This window comes from Macaca mulatta, chromosome X (genome assembly GCF_049350105.2).
Source record: "Macaca mulatta isolate MMU2019108-1 chromosome X, T2T-MMU8v2.0, whole genome shotgun sequence".
NCBI lineage: Eukaryota > Metazoa > Chordata > Mammalia > Primates > Cercopithecidae > Macaca > Macaca mulatta.
In genome coordinates this window covers 14208941-14226617 of record NC_133426.1, presented here as the reverse complement: position 1 = coordinate 14226617, position 17677 = coordinate 14208941, and the positions used below count along the sequence as shown (strand labels likewise).

The 17677-nt window shown below is 37.5% G+C and overlaps 1 protein-coding gene across 1 annotated transcript in view; it reads right to left on the bottom strand.

Moving 5' to 3' along the window:
* GLRA2 (glycine receptor alpha 2) overlaps positions 1 to 17677 on the bottom strand; it is a 230002-nt gene that overhangs the window by 166446 nt on the left and 45879 nt on the right. The window contains 2 exon segments of the mRNA NM_001266926.1: positions 5065 to 5288; positions 12151 to 12218. Coding sequence (NP_001253855.1) covers positions 5065 to 5288; positions 12151 to 12218 — 292 coding nt within the window.

Here is a 17677-nt window from a genome sequence, read left to right as displayed (position 1 = left end):
CTGTGGGCATGTGAGACAAGCTGTTCTTCAAAAATGCTCTCCTTCTCCTTTTTTCTTTCATGTTGTCCACCATATCCCATGATGTCCTGACCTTTATTCCAACTCATTTATATTAAATTCAACAAATATTGTTTAAACAATAATATGTACAACCTTCAAAATTCACCTCACTATTTCAGTATGGATTCAAGTATGGATTCATTGTAAGTAATGTGAATTTAGAATTTGACTCTCCCTGAATTTAGAATTTGACTCTCTTTCCCCATCCCAGATGAAGGAGCACATCTTACTCAGTACTTGATCTTTAGGCCCAGCATGGTCTCCGGATTACTGACTTTCTCTGAAGAGGGTTTACAAATCAAAATGTATACTTTTGTCAGAGGTGATCAATAATTAATGGGGCGGGCCAACAAAAAACTTAGGAAAAAAACAGAGTAAGATAAAACATTAAAGAATGAATACTAAAGAAGAAAAATGGACAGAAATGGATTTGGTCCTTTTTCATCAACAAAGACTGTGCCCTACTACACTGGATAAAAGGTTTATTAACACTGAGCTAAGGCCTTTCCTTCCTATTTAAAAGATTTGTTTGAATTTTAGTCAAGTACCCTAAGTGTTCATAAGGAGGATACTTAGGGAGCTCTAGTCTACTGCCATCTCTCTTTTTTTTAGACCCCTACCTTTTGGAATACAGATATATGAAGTATTGGGAAATGTGATCTTGCTTGTTATGAAATCAATGAATTGTATAGTTCTCTATTTGTTTTGTTTGACCATCAAAGCCTTGAACTTTGGTGTCCATAGAGAGTTAATTCTACCCCTACACCTACAAAGCTAAGAAAAACATGGAATTTTCCCCAGATTAAATGCAAGTGGTATTTGCTTTAAGTTTTAGGAAAATGCAAATACAGAGTATCAAGACAGAACATTACTTTTTAAAATGTGGACCACATGCTTACATAATTAAATAATTGCTTAAGTATTTACTGTGTATGTGGAGACAGTTTTAGGGTTTTTTTTTTGGTACTTCTAGCCCCTTCCTTGTATCATTCTCAACCTTTCTTCATTCTATCCCATTTATACTCTTAGGAATCCAATATGTTCATCCTCAGAAATAAATTTTATATCAGCTTTTTAGAGTTTAGTGTGGATTTAAGCCAGTGGATTTCCTCTCCTGGGAGTATTTGTGTTGTAAACCTGAGTATGCAGGGGAATTACTTCCTAATGGAACTTTTCAGTAGGAACTTTTCAGCACCTTTAAGACATGGACCTACTTGGGAGGCTGAGGCAGGAGAATGGCGTAAACCCGGGAGGCGGAGCTTGCAGTGAGCTGAGATCCGGCCACTGCACTCCAGCCCGGGCGACAGAGCAAGACTCCGTCTCAACAAAAAAAAAAAGACATGGACACAACTGTACCTGCCTTGGCCTTAAACTTGAGTCAAACCTGCAGCTGGGCATATATTAGCACTAGTTACTCCTTGACCTCTAGTTAAATTGAGCCCAGTGACAAACAGGAGTGTGGATGCCAACTCCCAAATTCTGGCAATATTTTGGTCACATAATTCATTTGCAAAATTAGAGCCACTTTTGTTTTCCTTGTTTCCTATTTATTCCTATTACTTAATTTATCATGTTTCCCCCTGCCTTGTTAGACTGAAGTCATTGCGGGGGAAGGACCACATCTTACTTAGTTCTGGATCTCTAGACCCAGCACAGTATCTGGTTCATCAAAAGCCCTTCAAAGCAAAAAATTAGATTCTTACAGCTCAAATCTCCCAACAGCTTGTATTTTCTTAAAATGATATCCCCAATTCTCCTTTACCAAGGTTTTTTATTTTGATTTCAGAGAACACTCACAATGAAAGAAAAGTATAAAACAGCCTGCCACAGGACAAACCCCACCTAATCCAAAACAATTGTTAGGGCATTTCAGGGCCTGTTATGTGCTATGCTTGGGAACCAGAGATAGAAGAATTGCCTCTGGGTCTAGGCTTGGGAGCATTATATTCTTGATGATTCTAGAATGTAAAGACCTCCGTAAAACAGCAAGAAAGCAACAACAGCAACAACAACCTGATTTTATTTCAGCAGTATGTGATGCCTGGTATTCATTAGAGCAAATGCCACCCAACGCCCAGGGGATTAGCTGGGGCAGCTGATGCTCTGCGCTGCTTTTTATAACTCTCCTTCCTAGCGCCACACTCTACATATATGTCCCATTTTATCAGGTCCGATCGACTTATGTTGTGCTCAGTACTGCATTTTACACCAACCAAACACATCACCATGGAGAATGTTTTGTGTTTCCTTAAAAATGAAATGGTCATTGGGGGAAGTTTCCTGGTTTTCTGTGCAAGCAGTGACTTTGCCACTTTTTACAAATGAGCAGCTTCTTTTGTTCCACAAGACATTGGGGCTCTCAGCCATCAGCAGGGTGTGAAATTATTAGGTATAAGAATGGAATTTACAGTACAGAACCAAATCATATATAGAGTTGTCAAATGAGGTTGTGATGATGGTGAGTCTGCAAACTTGGAAAAATTATTTGCAAGGAGACTAGCTGTCCACTTTTTTGGTAATAAAATTATATAGAGAAGGGGGGCATTCTATTAAGGACCTTTAAATGCCAATAGTTTATTCAATGTACTGTCTCTCATATACAGTACATTGTCCTAGACTTTTGGTAGATGTTACAAAAAAGACAAAAACCAAATATCTTGAATTGAAAGAGCTAAGAGCTTACTACTGAAAAAGAACATTAATTTTTCTAAACATTGATTTTAGGTTCAGGGATACATGTGCAGGTTTCTTGTATAGGTAAATTGCATGTCATGGGGGTTTGGTGTACAGATTATTTCACCACCCAGGCAATAAGCATAGTATCCTGTAAGGCAGTTTTTTGATTCTCGTCTTCCTCTTTCCCTCTACCCTCAAGTAGGCCCCAGCGTCTGTTGTTCCCTTCTTTGTGTCCATATATATTCAATGCTTAGCTCCCACTTGTAAGTGAGAACATGCAGCATTTGCACTGCATGTTCAATTGAACAGTACTGTACTATTCTGTACTATTCACTGAACAATATTTTTCTGTTCCTGTGTTAGTTCACTCAGGATAATGCCCTCCAGTTCCAACCATGTTGCTGCAAAGGACATGATCTCATTCTTTTTAATGTCTGTGTAGTATTCCATGGTGTATAGTGCCAGTTTTTTGTTTTTGTTTTTTGAGACAGTCTCACTCTGCCACCCAGGCTGGAGTGGAATGGCACTATCTCGGCTCACTGCAATCTCCGTCTCCTGGGTTCAAGCAATTCTCCTGAGTAGTTGGGACTACAGGCACGTACCACCATGCCCGGCTAATTTTTTATACTTTTTAGTAGAGATGGGGTTTCACCATATTGGCCAGGCTGGTCTTGAACTCCTGACCTCGTAATCTGCCCACTTCGGCCTTCCAAAGTGCTGGGATTACAGGTATGACCCACGGCACCCAGCCGCCACATTTTCTTTATCTAGTCTACCACTGATGGACATTTAGGTTGATTCTGTGTCTTTGCTATTGTGAATAGTGCTGCAACGAGCATACATACACGTGCATGTGTCTTTATGGTAGAATGATTTATATTCCTTTGGGTATATATCCAATAATGGGATTGCTGGTTCGAATGGTAATTCTGCTTTGAGTTGTTTGAGAAATTGCCAAACTGCTTCCCACAATGGCTGAACTAATTTACATTCCCTCTAGCAGTGTATAAGTGTTCCCTTTTCTCTGTGACCTCACCAGCATCTATTATTTTTTGACTTTTTAATAATAGCCATTCTGACTGGTGTGAGATGGTATCTCATTGTGGTTTTCATTTGCATTTCTTTAATGATTAGAGATGCTGAGCATTAAAAAAAAGAACTGATTTCAAAATACAGATAGCCATTATTTTATCAAACATTTACTCTGTGTCAGGTACTGTGGCAAGTATTTTTAATATACTTTATATCTAGGGTTGGCAAACTACAGCCAAAGGGCCAAATCCAGTCCACCACCTATTTTTGTAAATAAAATTTTATTGAGACACAGCCATGTCCAATTGTTTGCATATTACCTATGGTTGCTTTTGAGCTATAATGATAGAGTTGAGTAGTTGCAACAGAGGCAATGTGGTCTGCAACATTTAAGATAATATCTGGCCCTTTACAGAAAATATTTGCTGACCACTACATTACTCATTCACACAAGAATATTCAGAGATAAACATGGAGTTTCCCATTTTAAAATTAAGGTAACTGAGGGTTATAGGTTACATAACTTAGTAAGTGGCAAAACTTGGGTTTGATTCTAGATCTAATTCCAGAAATCCATGTTTTTATGCTGTACTCATGAACAGAAGTAACCAAAATATAAGGCAGGAAAAAATAAGAGCCTTACAGAGAAATTGCTATTAGAGTTCAGAAAAGGGGGAGATTATTTTGAGCCTAGAGTGATAACACTTCTGGAGAAGATATTTGAATATAACAGCAAAAATGGGTCTCAGGAGTTGTCTGTCCCAGGCCCAAGTCCAAGAAAAGTTAAGAGATCAAGGTCACATGTTTACTTAGAAGCAAAGCTGACATTGGAACCAGGTTTCCACTTATCCAACTAAAAGTATGTTGTTAATGACTATGCTGAGCTATTGAATTTGTGTGTGTGTATGTGTGTGTGTGTGCGCGCGCGCGCGTGTGTGTGTTTGAATGTTACAGAATGACAGAATTATTGAAATGAGATTTCGTATATTATGCTTAATGGCAATTGAAATGAATAGCCTGTACTTCCTTTATTGAAGCAATCAGGAACACATTTGTGCAGGTGATTACACAATACCATTAACCGTGTACCATCCTACCAAATACATTTTTGTTATGGAGAATCACATTTACGAGACCAAGGGGACTTCTGATACTCTCCACCAACTTTAAAATTCAAATGATAAACAAGAAACCACAAAAGTCAAATATTCATATACATCCTACCCTGCAGAATCAGGCAGCTCTATGTTAGCAGAGAAATGGAGATGCGAACATGTGCAGCCAGTGGAGGCTTACCTGATACTGTAGAGCACTTTGCCATTTTTCGAAATCCGTAGCAATTTGTTGTCAGTGGTGACATCGTGGAAGTTGGCACCCTTCTCATTAGCAAAGAACAAATCTGGTTTCCAAATGGAGTCTAGCATAGATGGGTCCAAGTCCAGGGAGTCATCTGGGTACTCACTGTACGCCAGCCGTGAATCATTCCACTGTTGTCTCAGAAAGATATTCACTCGGTAGTCCTACAGAAATGTCATGGACAAGTGTTACTGATTACCCTGGCATAAGAGTTCTATTTGCATTTCCCTCTCATTCTTCTCCCTAATTTGATACAGCTTTGGTGTCCAAGTAAACCAAACTGTGTATACCTTGGTCAAAATAAACCATTTAGTTCCATTAGGAGAGGGGACAGAAGGTAGAAGAAAGAAAAAGGAAGATTCAACCAAACCAGAACACCAATAAAACAGGTTGACTTGGTTGAATTTTTTAGTGTTTGAATTATTCATTTTGGGATGAGATAATACTAACTCAAGCTGATTTTGCTACAGAAAAAGGTAAACAATGAACACAGAAATCAGTCTGTGATGGCAGATTGTCAAATAAAACTGATTTATTTTCCAAATCAGAAATCACATGATCTCTGGTCCCTTTCTGCTCAGATGCTGTGGGCAGAAGGAAACCCACTGTGTAATTTGAGTAGTGAAAATCTTATAAAACTATGACATGATGGGGCAATATTTTTAAAATTTATCAACATAAACATTAAGATCTTTCATGTTGACAAAATATTTTCCTTGCAGCTACTTACTTTTGAAATTCTTATTTTATCATTTTCTCTGAATGTGTTGTATCTACACTAGCCAACTTGATGCTTCATCCAAACAGAGATGTTTCATGTTCTCAATCGGAACACTGTGGGAGCCTTAGGTAAACCCCTGGCATTCCCATTTGGTCTGGGAATTTTCTTCTGTGCTAATGAATAGCTTGGGGGCAGTGACTGCTCTCCTGGGGACTTCTACTCAAAGACCTTAGGTTCATTGAAAGTACTACGTCACTTGATAATCTGGACTCCGATTGAGGCTTCAACAGTATTCCCTAACCAAGCCAGTCTGTGGTTTCAGAGCTAGTAGTTATCCACTATTGCTACTTGTGACCACAAGTGTGATATATACTAATTCATTCTTACTCTCTTTCTTTACATTTTTTACCCTTACTTGCTCCATCTCTACATATTTGGCACCTGGATTTTTGGTCATTGTTTACATTACTCTTATGGTGACTACCTTGTCCTGGTTTGCCTGAGAACTTCCCAATTTTGGCCCCAAAACTCTCACACCCAGGGAACTTCCTCAGTGTAGGCAAATTGGGATAGTTGGTCACTCCACTGGGAGTCACTCTACTCTGGAGACAATTTCAGGATGGCAAGTTTGGGCGAATTCCCCCAGGATCAAAAGGGAAAAAAATAATTAAGTTGTAAAGATCAGGGTGTATGGAAAAAAGCTTCAATACAGTTTTTGGTTTTTTACCTATTTACTAAACTATACAAATTCCCATGACTTTTTTTCAAATACATTCATTCTGATGATCAAGTTCATAGAGCATTTTGGAGGTAGCAGCTCTTGGGAAGAGTGCCCAAAGTAGGCCTAATCTCAAGTCTGTGTGAGCTTTAATATGAGAAGTTAACCTTGAGTGTGAAGTTATAGGGGGCAGTTACTTTATGATAAATTGAAGCTTTACCATTGCACTGCTAATTTAGAGACCAAGGTCACCTTATATATTTGTTTAAAAAAATGTCAGACCTGAGCCAGGTGCTGTGGCTCACGCCTGTAATCCCAGCACTTTGGGAGGCTGAAGTGGGTGCATCACCTGAGGTCAGGAGTTCGAGACCAGACTGGCCAACATGGTGAAACAACGTCTCCACTAAAAATACAAAAATTAGCCAAGTGTGGTGGTGCATGCCTGTGGACCCAGCTACTCGGGAGGCTGAAGCGGGAGAATCGCTTGAATCCGGGAGGCGCAGGTTGCAGTGAGCGGAGATTGCACCACTGCACTCCAGCCTGGGCAACAGAGGGAGACTCCATTTCAACCAAAAAAAAAAAAAAAAAAAAAAAAAAAGTCAGACTTGTAATAGATTCTTGATTCTTCCTTAAGAAGTCAGAAATAAGAAATGTAGCAACCTGCTATCCCTGATAAGTTAGCATCTTCTTATAACTTGTTTATGCAGCTATAGAATGAAAGGGGACTCATAGTCTTATTTCAGAAGTTATAGCACGACATGCATTCTAATAAGGGGCTGTCTATCTCCTTAATCTGAGTTCTTCAGGAGTGTGATTTCAGATTGGAGATAAAACAACTCTTCATTCTGCAGAAGAAACCAGCAAAGCATGTGAAATGTTTGTTTTGGGGAAGGATTTGAGGGACCTAGAATTATATTCTGGAGATGTTCTCTGAGCAGACACATTTTGTACACTTTCAGTTCACCGTCCTATCTGTTAAATGAGGAGCAGAGTAGGATCTACTGCTGTGTCATGGATAGTGTTCCAGCATCCATATGTCCAAATCACACACTATCTACCTACATCCTTCCAGGCAGTCATTTGGAAGCTGGGAAGAGAGCATCTTTTCTCTATTTTCTGATGGCCCAAACTTGGGGGAAAGCTATATACAGACGGTAGTATGAAAGCACCCTTGACCCTTACTGACATTACTAAAATTCTCAAACTCTGCCTTTATATAAGGAAACAGGGGTTGCAAATATACTCCCCATCCTGTAAATTCACTTGCCATCAGAAACTAAAGAAAAGAGAAAAATAAAAGAAAATGGTAAACTCGCATTTCAAAAACAGAATATAACCTATCTTATCATTTTCTCCTTATTAGTCATCTAAGTCTTTGGGACACACAAAATTTGTTCCACTGAATACTCTTAATGCTAGGGCAACTAGCAATGACCACTGACAGATTTTTGTGTCTCTTAATGAACAAAAATGCATTTTTGAATGATATATCCATAAAAATAATGATACATAAAAATATTCCTTAGAGTAACACAAATGTGTTGTCCTGTGAGTACATATCTCTGACACTAACATATCAGAGTGATCATTGGTATTAGGTCTGTAAGCAGGCCTATACTTTGTGGGCAGGCAATACCTACAATAAATTAGTGGGACTTCATTAACCATAGGAAGGGCAGACTGGATAGCAACAAAGAAAGCCATGTTGAGTTCTTTAAATACATAATCATTGCCTTTTATTTGGAAACAAATACCCCAAACTAAAACTTTTAATAATGCTCTTTGGATAGTGGGGTGAGAGTGAAGTGTAAGGGAAGAGAGGAAAGTCAACAGATTTAGAAACTCAAAATTCTGAGGCATTCTTGGACATAGTTTATTCTGGAAAATGTAGAGAAATCAAAACTATTACCCCAGAAAATAGCACTAATCAATGTCCTCAATGACCTCATCACTGTGCATAAAGCTAAGGATTCTGACTACAACTAAAGACAGTTCAGGGAAGAATCTGTTTCTGTTTAATTTTTTTGACCAATTTTTCTGAGTCAAATTTTGTGAAACTATCAGTAAATTTATGGATGGTGAAATCGTAGGGGTATAGTAAAGAAAACTTGGGCTGTGATGACACTTTGGGTGTGCAATGGACTGAATGTTTGAATCCTCTCAAAATTCATACGTTGAAATTCTAACCTCCAATGTGATCGTATTAGAGGGTAGAAGCGGGGCCTTTGGGTGGTGATGAGGTTGTGAGGGTAGAGCAGTATGAAAGGGATTACTGCCTTTATATAAGGGACTCCAGATAATTTTCTTTCTACCATGCGAGAATACCAGAGGAATTCAGCAGTCTGTAACCCAAATAGAGTTCTCATCAGAACCTGACCATGCTAGTACCCTGATCTCACACTTCCAGCCTCCAGAACTGTTAGAAATAAATTTCTGTTGTTTATAAGCCAACCAATCTATACTTTGTTATCACAGCCTGAGCTAATTAAGACTGGTTTACCGGGTGGAGTCCCAGGCAGGGCCTCAATTATCTTGGAAGATAAGGCCCTTTCTTGTTGGAGCAATTCTCACATTCTTATTATGCATCCACTTAAATACTGATGCCCTAAATCTGGGGCTGGCAACCTATGGCCTGTGGCCCAAATTTGGCTTCAGCCTGTTTTTGTAAATAAAGCTTTATTGGTACACAACCACACCTATTTGCTAACTTGGGCCTTGGCCTGTTTTTGTAAGTAAAGCTTTATTGGTGCACCACCACAACTATTTGCTTACTATTGTTTATGGCTGCTTTCATGCCAAAAGGGCAGAATCACATAGTTGTGACAGAGACTATCTGGCTCTTAAAGTCTTAAGTATACTGTCTGGCCTTTTACAGAAAAAATTTGCCATTCCCTACCCTAGGTGGCCTGAGGATTTCTTCTTTGACAAGCATGATAGAGTTCCAAAAAATATTTTCTGTAGTTTTTCACCAAAGCCAAAATTGAATAAAACAAAATATATTTTTAAAGCAAATGAAGTTTGTCATTATATCAAAGCTAAGAAGTAAAACAAAAGAAGCACAATATACATCAGTCTTCTAACCATGCAATTCAATCCGTATTATACAGCAGAATAGACAGGCTGTGTATGTTACCCTTGAGCAACAGTTTCCAAATTTTCTGATAAGAAGCATGACAAAGGTCACTAAATAAGTGACTGGGAAGTACCTGAGCATCTCATTTATTAAACTTTCAGTAGCTGTTCAATATAGGAGAAAACAAGGATATCCATAGCTTCCATTTTAATCTCTTTAAATGTTTAGCTTTTTTTGCAGTAATGAACATCGAAAAGGTACACATTTACATTTTTGATTGAGAATACGATGCAATGAGGAGACTTAATCAAAGCAACATGGGAGTCTAATTAATGCAATCAGCATTAGGTCGTGCAAATATTTTCATTGAATGCCATCGTGTAAAGCTGGTGACAGTGATTTGGGCTACTGGAAGCTTTGCCCCCTCTCTTATTACGATAAAGCCAAGAGGGGAGAGACAGAAACTGAATGTCAACCCGGAAATTGATATACTCTTTCTGTGTTTAGCTTTTCTTATGAGTCATTTAATAACCCTATCAAAACTATCCTATTTAGGTAAATTTTTAAATTCACTACATCCTGTCAAAGTCTCACAAGTCTCATTTCTGGGTAATAATGTTTCAGAATAATATCAAAATGGGTAGTGGAGTTGAATTATGTCTAATTTTGCCAGTGGGAAAAAAGTGGTAAAGGTAAATTAATTCTTCCTAACATGAAGGACACCACAAAGTACAGTAATTTATTAAACATGATGTTAGTTGCCAAAAAGAGAAAATTCATAAAAACAAGGAAACTTTTTAAAATTTCTCAATGGCATTATGCTTATTATTTTTAAGACATCAGGCACCATAATACTTAGTCAAACTCAATTACACTTGATTTTGGTTTTATCAAATGAATGGTTGTAAACTTTACATAGTCATGCAAATTAGATCCAGCCAATTGATTTAGGACTTAAAGTAAATAATATGGGGACCAAGAAAATATCTCGCCCAAATGCAACCTCCATGCTGTAGCCTAGAACTCTTAATGATCCAATAGGCTATGTCACAGGTAACATGACCATGATATTTATGAAGAGTGTTTAGAAGGCCGGGTGTAGTAGTTAATGCCTGTAATGCTGGTGCTTTGGGAGGCTGAGGCAGGAGGATTGCTCGAGGCCAGGAATTTGAGACCAGCCTGGGCAATATAGTGAGATCTCATTGCCACATTTATTTTTTTTTTTAATTAACCAGATGTGGTGATGCACACCTGTAGTCCTAGCTACTTGGGAGGCAGAGGCAGGAGTATCATTTGAGCCCAGGAGTTTGAAGTTTCAGTGTGCCATGATCTGCACTCCAACCTGGGCAGAAGAGTGAGATCCTGTGGTGGCTCACTCCTGTAATTCCAGCACTTTGGGAGGCCGAGGCGGGCAAATCACCTGAGGTCAAGAGTTCAAGACCAGACTGGCCAAGATAGTAAAACCCTGTCTCTACCAAAATACAAAAGTTAGCCGGGCATGGTGGTGTGCGCCTGTAATCCCAGCTACTTGGGAGGCTGAGGTGGAAGCATCACTTGAACCCGGGAGGTGGAGGTTGCAGTGAGCCGAGATCGTGCCACTGCACTCTAGCCTGGGTGACAGAGAGACTCCATCTCAAAAAAAAAAAAAAAAAAAAAAAAATTTAAAGGCACTGTAGATTTTATAGTATCTGAAATCTTTTTCACATATATGAAACATGTTTACTCATACTCTATAATGAGCTTCTAATTAGCTTTAAGTTTACAGTTTTTTTGTTTGTTTGTTTTTTGTTTTTGGAAAAGGCATGCATATGGTATAATTGTCATGGACTTGGAACTACTTTCTCTTGCCAACAAAATTGTGTGTGTGTGTGTGTGTGTGTGTGTGTGTGTGTGTGTGTGTGTATTTTTCTAAGTTCAGCCCTTTGGAATATATCTTAAATGTGGCATCAAAGGGAGGCTCAACTATCTTAAAAATTCCATTTCATGTATAAAACTGGTGATACTATTACATCTCTCAAACTTTGAAATTTGTACTTCTGAAGCATTGGAGATGCACCTATTTAAATATCCATAACTATGCATCATGTTTATTGTGGATAATTCTACAGAAAACCATTAAAACATCAAATGTTTTTAAAAATTTCTCTGGCATGATGGATATAAGATTACTGAATATTGAGTAATGAACACTTGACAAATGACTTTACAAAATAAAGTAGTATAAAGTATTGCTTTTCAGAGGCAAGCAAAGTTGGAAATTGGCACTCAGTAAATGTCTCACAAATATGCCACAGTGCACTTCAATCCCACGTACCATTCCTTCACACGATGGCTTCAATGCTCAGCCCCACTCACCATTGTAGTTTCTGCTATTGACCCAAAGCTGTTGATAAATATGTTGCAGGTAACATTTACAGGAGGCCCTGCAAGTTGAACAATAGAAAATTTGACAGTTTGTGTTCACGGCATAATTGAGTCATGTCTTTCTCTTGCCAGTGGCATTGCAGGACTTACCATGGTCGTTTCTGTGACTGATCCAAAACTGTTGATAAAAATATTGCAAGTAACGTTTACTGGAGGACCTGCAGAATGCAATGAGAATATTGCAATAGACGTTGAAGCAAAAATACACCTCCATTAACATCTGTGCAATTGGCTAGAGATTTGAATAAAATTAAAATCATGGTGAGATTGAAAAAAAAACTTTTACCCAGAGGTGCATAATGAAAACATTCCCACTTGTATTTTGGATAATGGCTGTTAAGCAATGGCAACTTACCCTGAAGCGTTTTGGATTTGGAAAATATAAGCTGAAAACTACTGAACTGAATTCACTGTCATAAGTTTCTATTAAAATAGCCTTTTGGGTGGTGGCTTTTTTATTTTTGACCTTAGGATCATCAACATTGTAGACATCAACAGCGGATGCCTCATAGTGATGAAATAGCCTGGTCATGAGGTCAAAATGGAGCTGCATTTTAAGTTACGGATGAGTCAGAAACATCCACCTCCTTTTGTATGACATTCTTTAAATCAGCAAGTTACTTTGATTTTCTTGACACCTCTGAATTTACGCCACTCCTTCTTTATATTCTCTGACCACCAATGAAAAATGATGTACAGAAATATAACAAATAAAATTAACTTATTTTAAGACATAAACACAAACAGAAATGTCAATTTATGTCCATATTGTTACCTTAGTAAATATGGTGTAAAGCAAGGATTATTGCATCCTAGATGTGCTTTGAACAAAATAAGAGTCCATTTTTATCTCCAGAGATCCAGTGACTAGCCTGACTGCAGCTTTCTTTTTCTCTTACCTTTTGTCAGTAAGTAAATCACTGTCTAATGATTCCCTGCTTAACATTTTGCTGGGGAAGATGTTTATTGCCTTTGTGGAAATTTCCCCTAATGCTTTCTGAGCTAATATTGCCATGAACTATCTATTTATTTGCTGCCTTCTCCTGTAGAAATGTGTCTCTCTTTATGTGACAAAGGATCAGCAGCCCAGTGCAAGAAACACCCTAGTTGGCTCAGTACCCAACAAATCTGTAGGATCTCAAAGAAGAGGAATTTGGCTTGAGGCCTCCCTCAAAGGCTGGTAGTGAAAATACAAGTTATGGCTGCACTTAAACGCTGCATTTTTAAACTCCTTCAGAAGTCCATGTCGGGTTCTAGAAATGAGGAAACTTGGTGTACAATGGCTAATTTAACTCCCCAGGCAAAATTTTTTGGTAAAAGAAGGAGCAAGGTGTTTTGGTAAAAGAGATGTGTTGTTATTCTTTGAAACATAACTAGTTTTTCTGTTTTTAATGAAACAGTAATTGTGATTTCTTTTATATGTGTGTTTGCTCATATCTGTGTAATCTTCTGCAGTGGGGATATGAAAAGATAGGTACTGAGTTCTATGACCCTTGAAAAACACCTTATAACCCTCAGAACTCTCTTTTCCTAATGAAAGTACAAGTGTGTTCTTATGCATACTTTTGTATAACAGGATTTATACTTAAAATAGTTTGGATACTTATTACTAATGAATTTTGATAGACGCAAACCAGGACTATCAGTGTGTTTTTCTCTTCTTTCGCCTCTTTAACTCATTCATTTGAGAGGGCCCCTTATAGCCCTCCTTAAGTCTACCTTTTGAAATGTAATTGTGATTTTTTAAAAAAAGATTTGCAGGCACAGAATCACAGGCACCATCATATTACCAAAACAGTTTTCAGTAGACATCTTTGAAATGCTCCAAGTATTTTTAATTTGTCCCTGCCCCTCTTATGTCAGCATCTGCCATGATGAATTCTTCTCCATGGTCACCTTCTACTCTGCTTGATTTTTTCTTTTTTGATTGCTCAAAATAAAACAAAGCAAAATAGATACTTTCTCCTCTTTCTTGGCTATAAAATTCCATTTTGTAACAAACATTTTTTTCTGCTAATAAGAAATAAATGAGACAAGGCAGAGGCAAGTCACAAGAAATTATATATGGTTGCTTTTCCCCTTTCTCTCCACAATGAAATATTTCCTTTGAGATCTTCCAGTTCAAGGTGGAAAACTTTCCTGAATTCTTATATGCAAGATAGACCAAAAACATGAATGATGGGAAGAATAAACAGGAAAAAGAGAAATGTCATTTAAAAGCAGAAATTTGAAAATTTAAACATTGGTTGTCTTGTACACTTTCTGCTTGTCTAGCCTACCCAACTGGCTTGGAAGCATTTAGAAAGCTGGGTCATACCATTATATATTTGTTTTTATCTTTCCTGGTAAGTGGCTTTATGAGTATGTTGCTGGAAGTCAAAGTAATTTTTAAGTTACCATATATTGCTGCACTGTGCTAAGTGCATTTTAAAAAATCATCTAGTATAATCCTCACAAAAGAAGAATCTGTTTATTGCTCTAGTAAATGTTTACAGATGAGGAAACATGGTGTTAGAGAGGTTAAATTGCTTGAAGTCACATCACAGTAATTAGAAAAGCTGAGACTCAGTGTCTCATCATTCTGATTCCAAAAACCTAAACTTTAAACCATTTTGTTGCACTTCCCTCATTTCATAATATCCTGTTGCCCTCCTGATCTGCTAACCATGGTATTTTACATTGGTTTGTGCCTTTCTTAATCCTTTACATCTGACTTTTTCAATTTTGGGCATTTTGTTTCAAGGTTCATTTTCATTTCTATATAAAACCTTAGAAAGAAAAAATGTTTTTTGATGAGGGATTAGCACATGCATATACTAAGAATTGACATATATTTGAACCTTGCTGTGTGCCAGTGAATGCCTTATTTCATTCTTCAATAATTATCATTACCTTCATTTCTCAGATGAGAAAAATTGAGGCATAAAGATCATTAATTTTCCCAAGGTCACAGAGTTTATACGAGGCAGAAATTGCCTAACTTTAAGGACATTTTTCTTAACTACAGGGGTAAAATGCCTGAGGCCAATACAATTATCCTAGTGATAAAAGCTACCTAAATATGGAAGTTGACCTGCAAGTTCTTTGGGTTGAATTGTAGAGAACTGTTTCCCCCCCCCCCCCCCACTTTTAGGAGTTATCCTAGTATGTGTCAACACAACCTTTCATCTGCATTTAGCACAATAGTCTGCTCAGGTGTTCTGATTGATAGGGACATGTTCTTAGATGTGATCACCAGTGAATGAACGTGTTCTGTAAACTATAGAAGGAAACATTTTACACTAGTTAACCCCATCTAATTGATTTATCAGCAAAGTGATATTCAAAAATGAGTTGAATGAGAATCTGACTGGTAAAAAGAATTATGTAGACATCTAGTTTTTCATGGCACTATCATTCCTATCCTTCATTCCTTCCTTGTCTCCTATCTCCCTTCTTCCCTTCTTCCTGACCCCCTTCCCTTTCTCTCTTGCTCTCATTTTTTCCTTTATTTTTTATTTTATTCTTATGAGAAAGAGTGATCTGGCCATAATTCAAGTATGCAATCCAAATATAAATGGAAGTAAAATATAGATCTGGCATACTTTAAAAGTATTTGAAAAAATAATTCCACCTCACCTGCCCCCTGCACAAAATATGACAATCCCCATCCCATATTGATCTTCTTTGTTGCTATATATCACTTTCTCAGAGTATCTTCTTCGGAATAAGGCATTTATCTTAGAAATCCATGTAAAATTATAACTATGCTATGTTGGAGGCATAATAAATTGTTATTGTCTATTAACATCTTTGCTTTCAGATCAGTTGATCTAATTGGCTATGGTAGGGAACAGGATCATGAAGAATAGTGCTATTCTTCATATATAGCACTATTATATCCCCTGCTACTCAAACTGTGGGCTGAGGACCAGCAGCATCAGCATCACCTAGGAGCTTGTTGGAAATGCCAAGTCCTCAGGCCCCATCTGAGACCTGCTGAAGCAGTCTGCACTTTAACAAGGGGGACTTGTAGCTGCAGACCATCTTTCTCCCTTTCAACATTATGATCACTTGTATTTTGTTTCTATCTTTCATAAATGTCCTTTGAAATATAGTCCATTTGTAAAACTTCTAAGGTCAAACAAGTTTGGAAAGCACTGTTGAATAGTTATGTAGTTTCTTTAATGTAGATTTTCCCAAAGCATTTTATTGTTTTTAAATCGTGGTGTTTTATATAGATATGTGTGTGTATTATATATTATAACACATATGTTATTTGTTTTATATAAATATATATTTGAACTATATTCAGTGGCATTAATTGCATTCACAATATTGTGCAACCATTACCAGTCTGTTTCCAAAACTTTTCAGTCACACCAAATAACAACTCTGTAACCATTAAGAAATAACTTTTCCTTTCCCCTCCCTGCCACTTCTGGTAACCTCTAATCTACTTTCTTTCCCTATGAATTTGTCTATGTAGGATATTTAATGTAAGTGGAATTATATATATAATATTTGTCCTTTGTGACTCATTTCTTTTACAACATAATGTTTTCAAGGTTCATCCATGTTGTAGCATGTATCAGAATTTCATTCCTTTTCATGATGAAAAAATATTCTATTGTATGTATATATGAAACATTATTCATCTGTTGATGAACACTTTAGATTGTTCTCATCTTTTTGGCCATTATGAAGAATGCTGCAGTGAATATTTACATAAAAGTAGGTTTGAGTACCTGCTTTTAATTCTTTTGGATATATACTAAGAAGTGGAATTGCTGGGTCATACGATAATTTCATGTTTAGCATTTTGAAGAACTGCCAAACTGTTTACCACAGCATCTGCACCATTTTGTCACAAGCAATGTATGAGAGTTCCAATTTCTCCACATCTGTGTCAACACTTACTTTCCATTTTTAAAATTATTGCCGTCTTAGGATGTGTGAAATGGTATATCATTGTGGTTTTGATTTGCATTCCCCTAATGAGTAATGACATTGAGCATCTCTTCATGTACTTATTGGCTATTTATATATTTTTTGGATAAATATCGATTTAAGCCTTTTACCCATTTTTGAATTGGGTATTTTGTCATTTTATTGGATTGTAGTTCTTTACATATTCTGGATATTAAACCCTCCTCAGACGTGATTTACAAATATTTTCTTTACTGTTTTTTCACTTTCTTCATAATGTCCTTATGCATATAAGTTTTTAGGGTTTTTTGTTTGTTTGTTTGTTTGAGATGGAATCTTACTCCTTCACCCAGGCTGGAGTGCAGTGGCATGGTCTCAGCTCACTGCAACCTCTGCCTCCCAGGTTCAAATGATTCTCCTGCCTCAGCCTCCCAAATAGCTGGTATTACAGGCACCCGCCACCATGCCCAGCTATTTTTTGTATTTTTAGTAGGGACGGGGTTTTACCATGTTGGTCAGGCTGGTCTCAAACTCCTGACCTCAAGGGATCTGCCTGCCTCGGCCTCCCAAAGTGCTGGGATTATAGGCATGAGCCACCACACTTGGCCTTTAGTTTTGGTAAAGTTTAATTTATCTATTTTTTCTTTCGTTTCTCATACTTTTGTTTCATATCCAAGGATCAATTGCCAAATCCAAGGTAATGAAGATT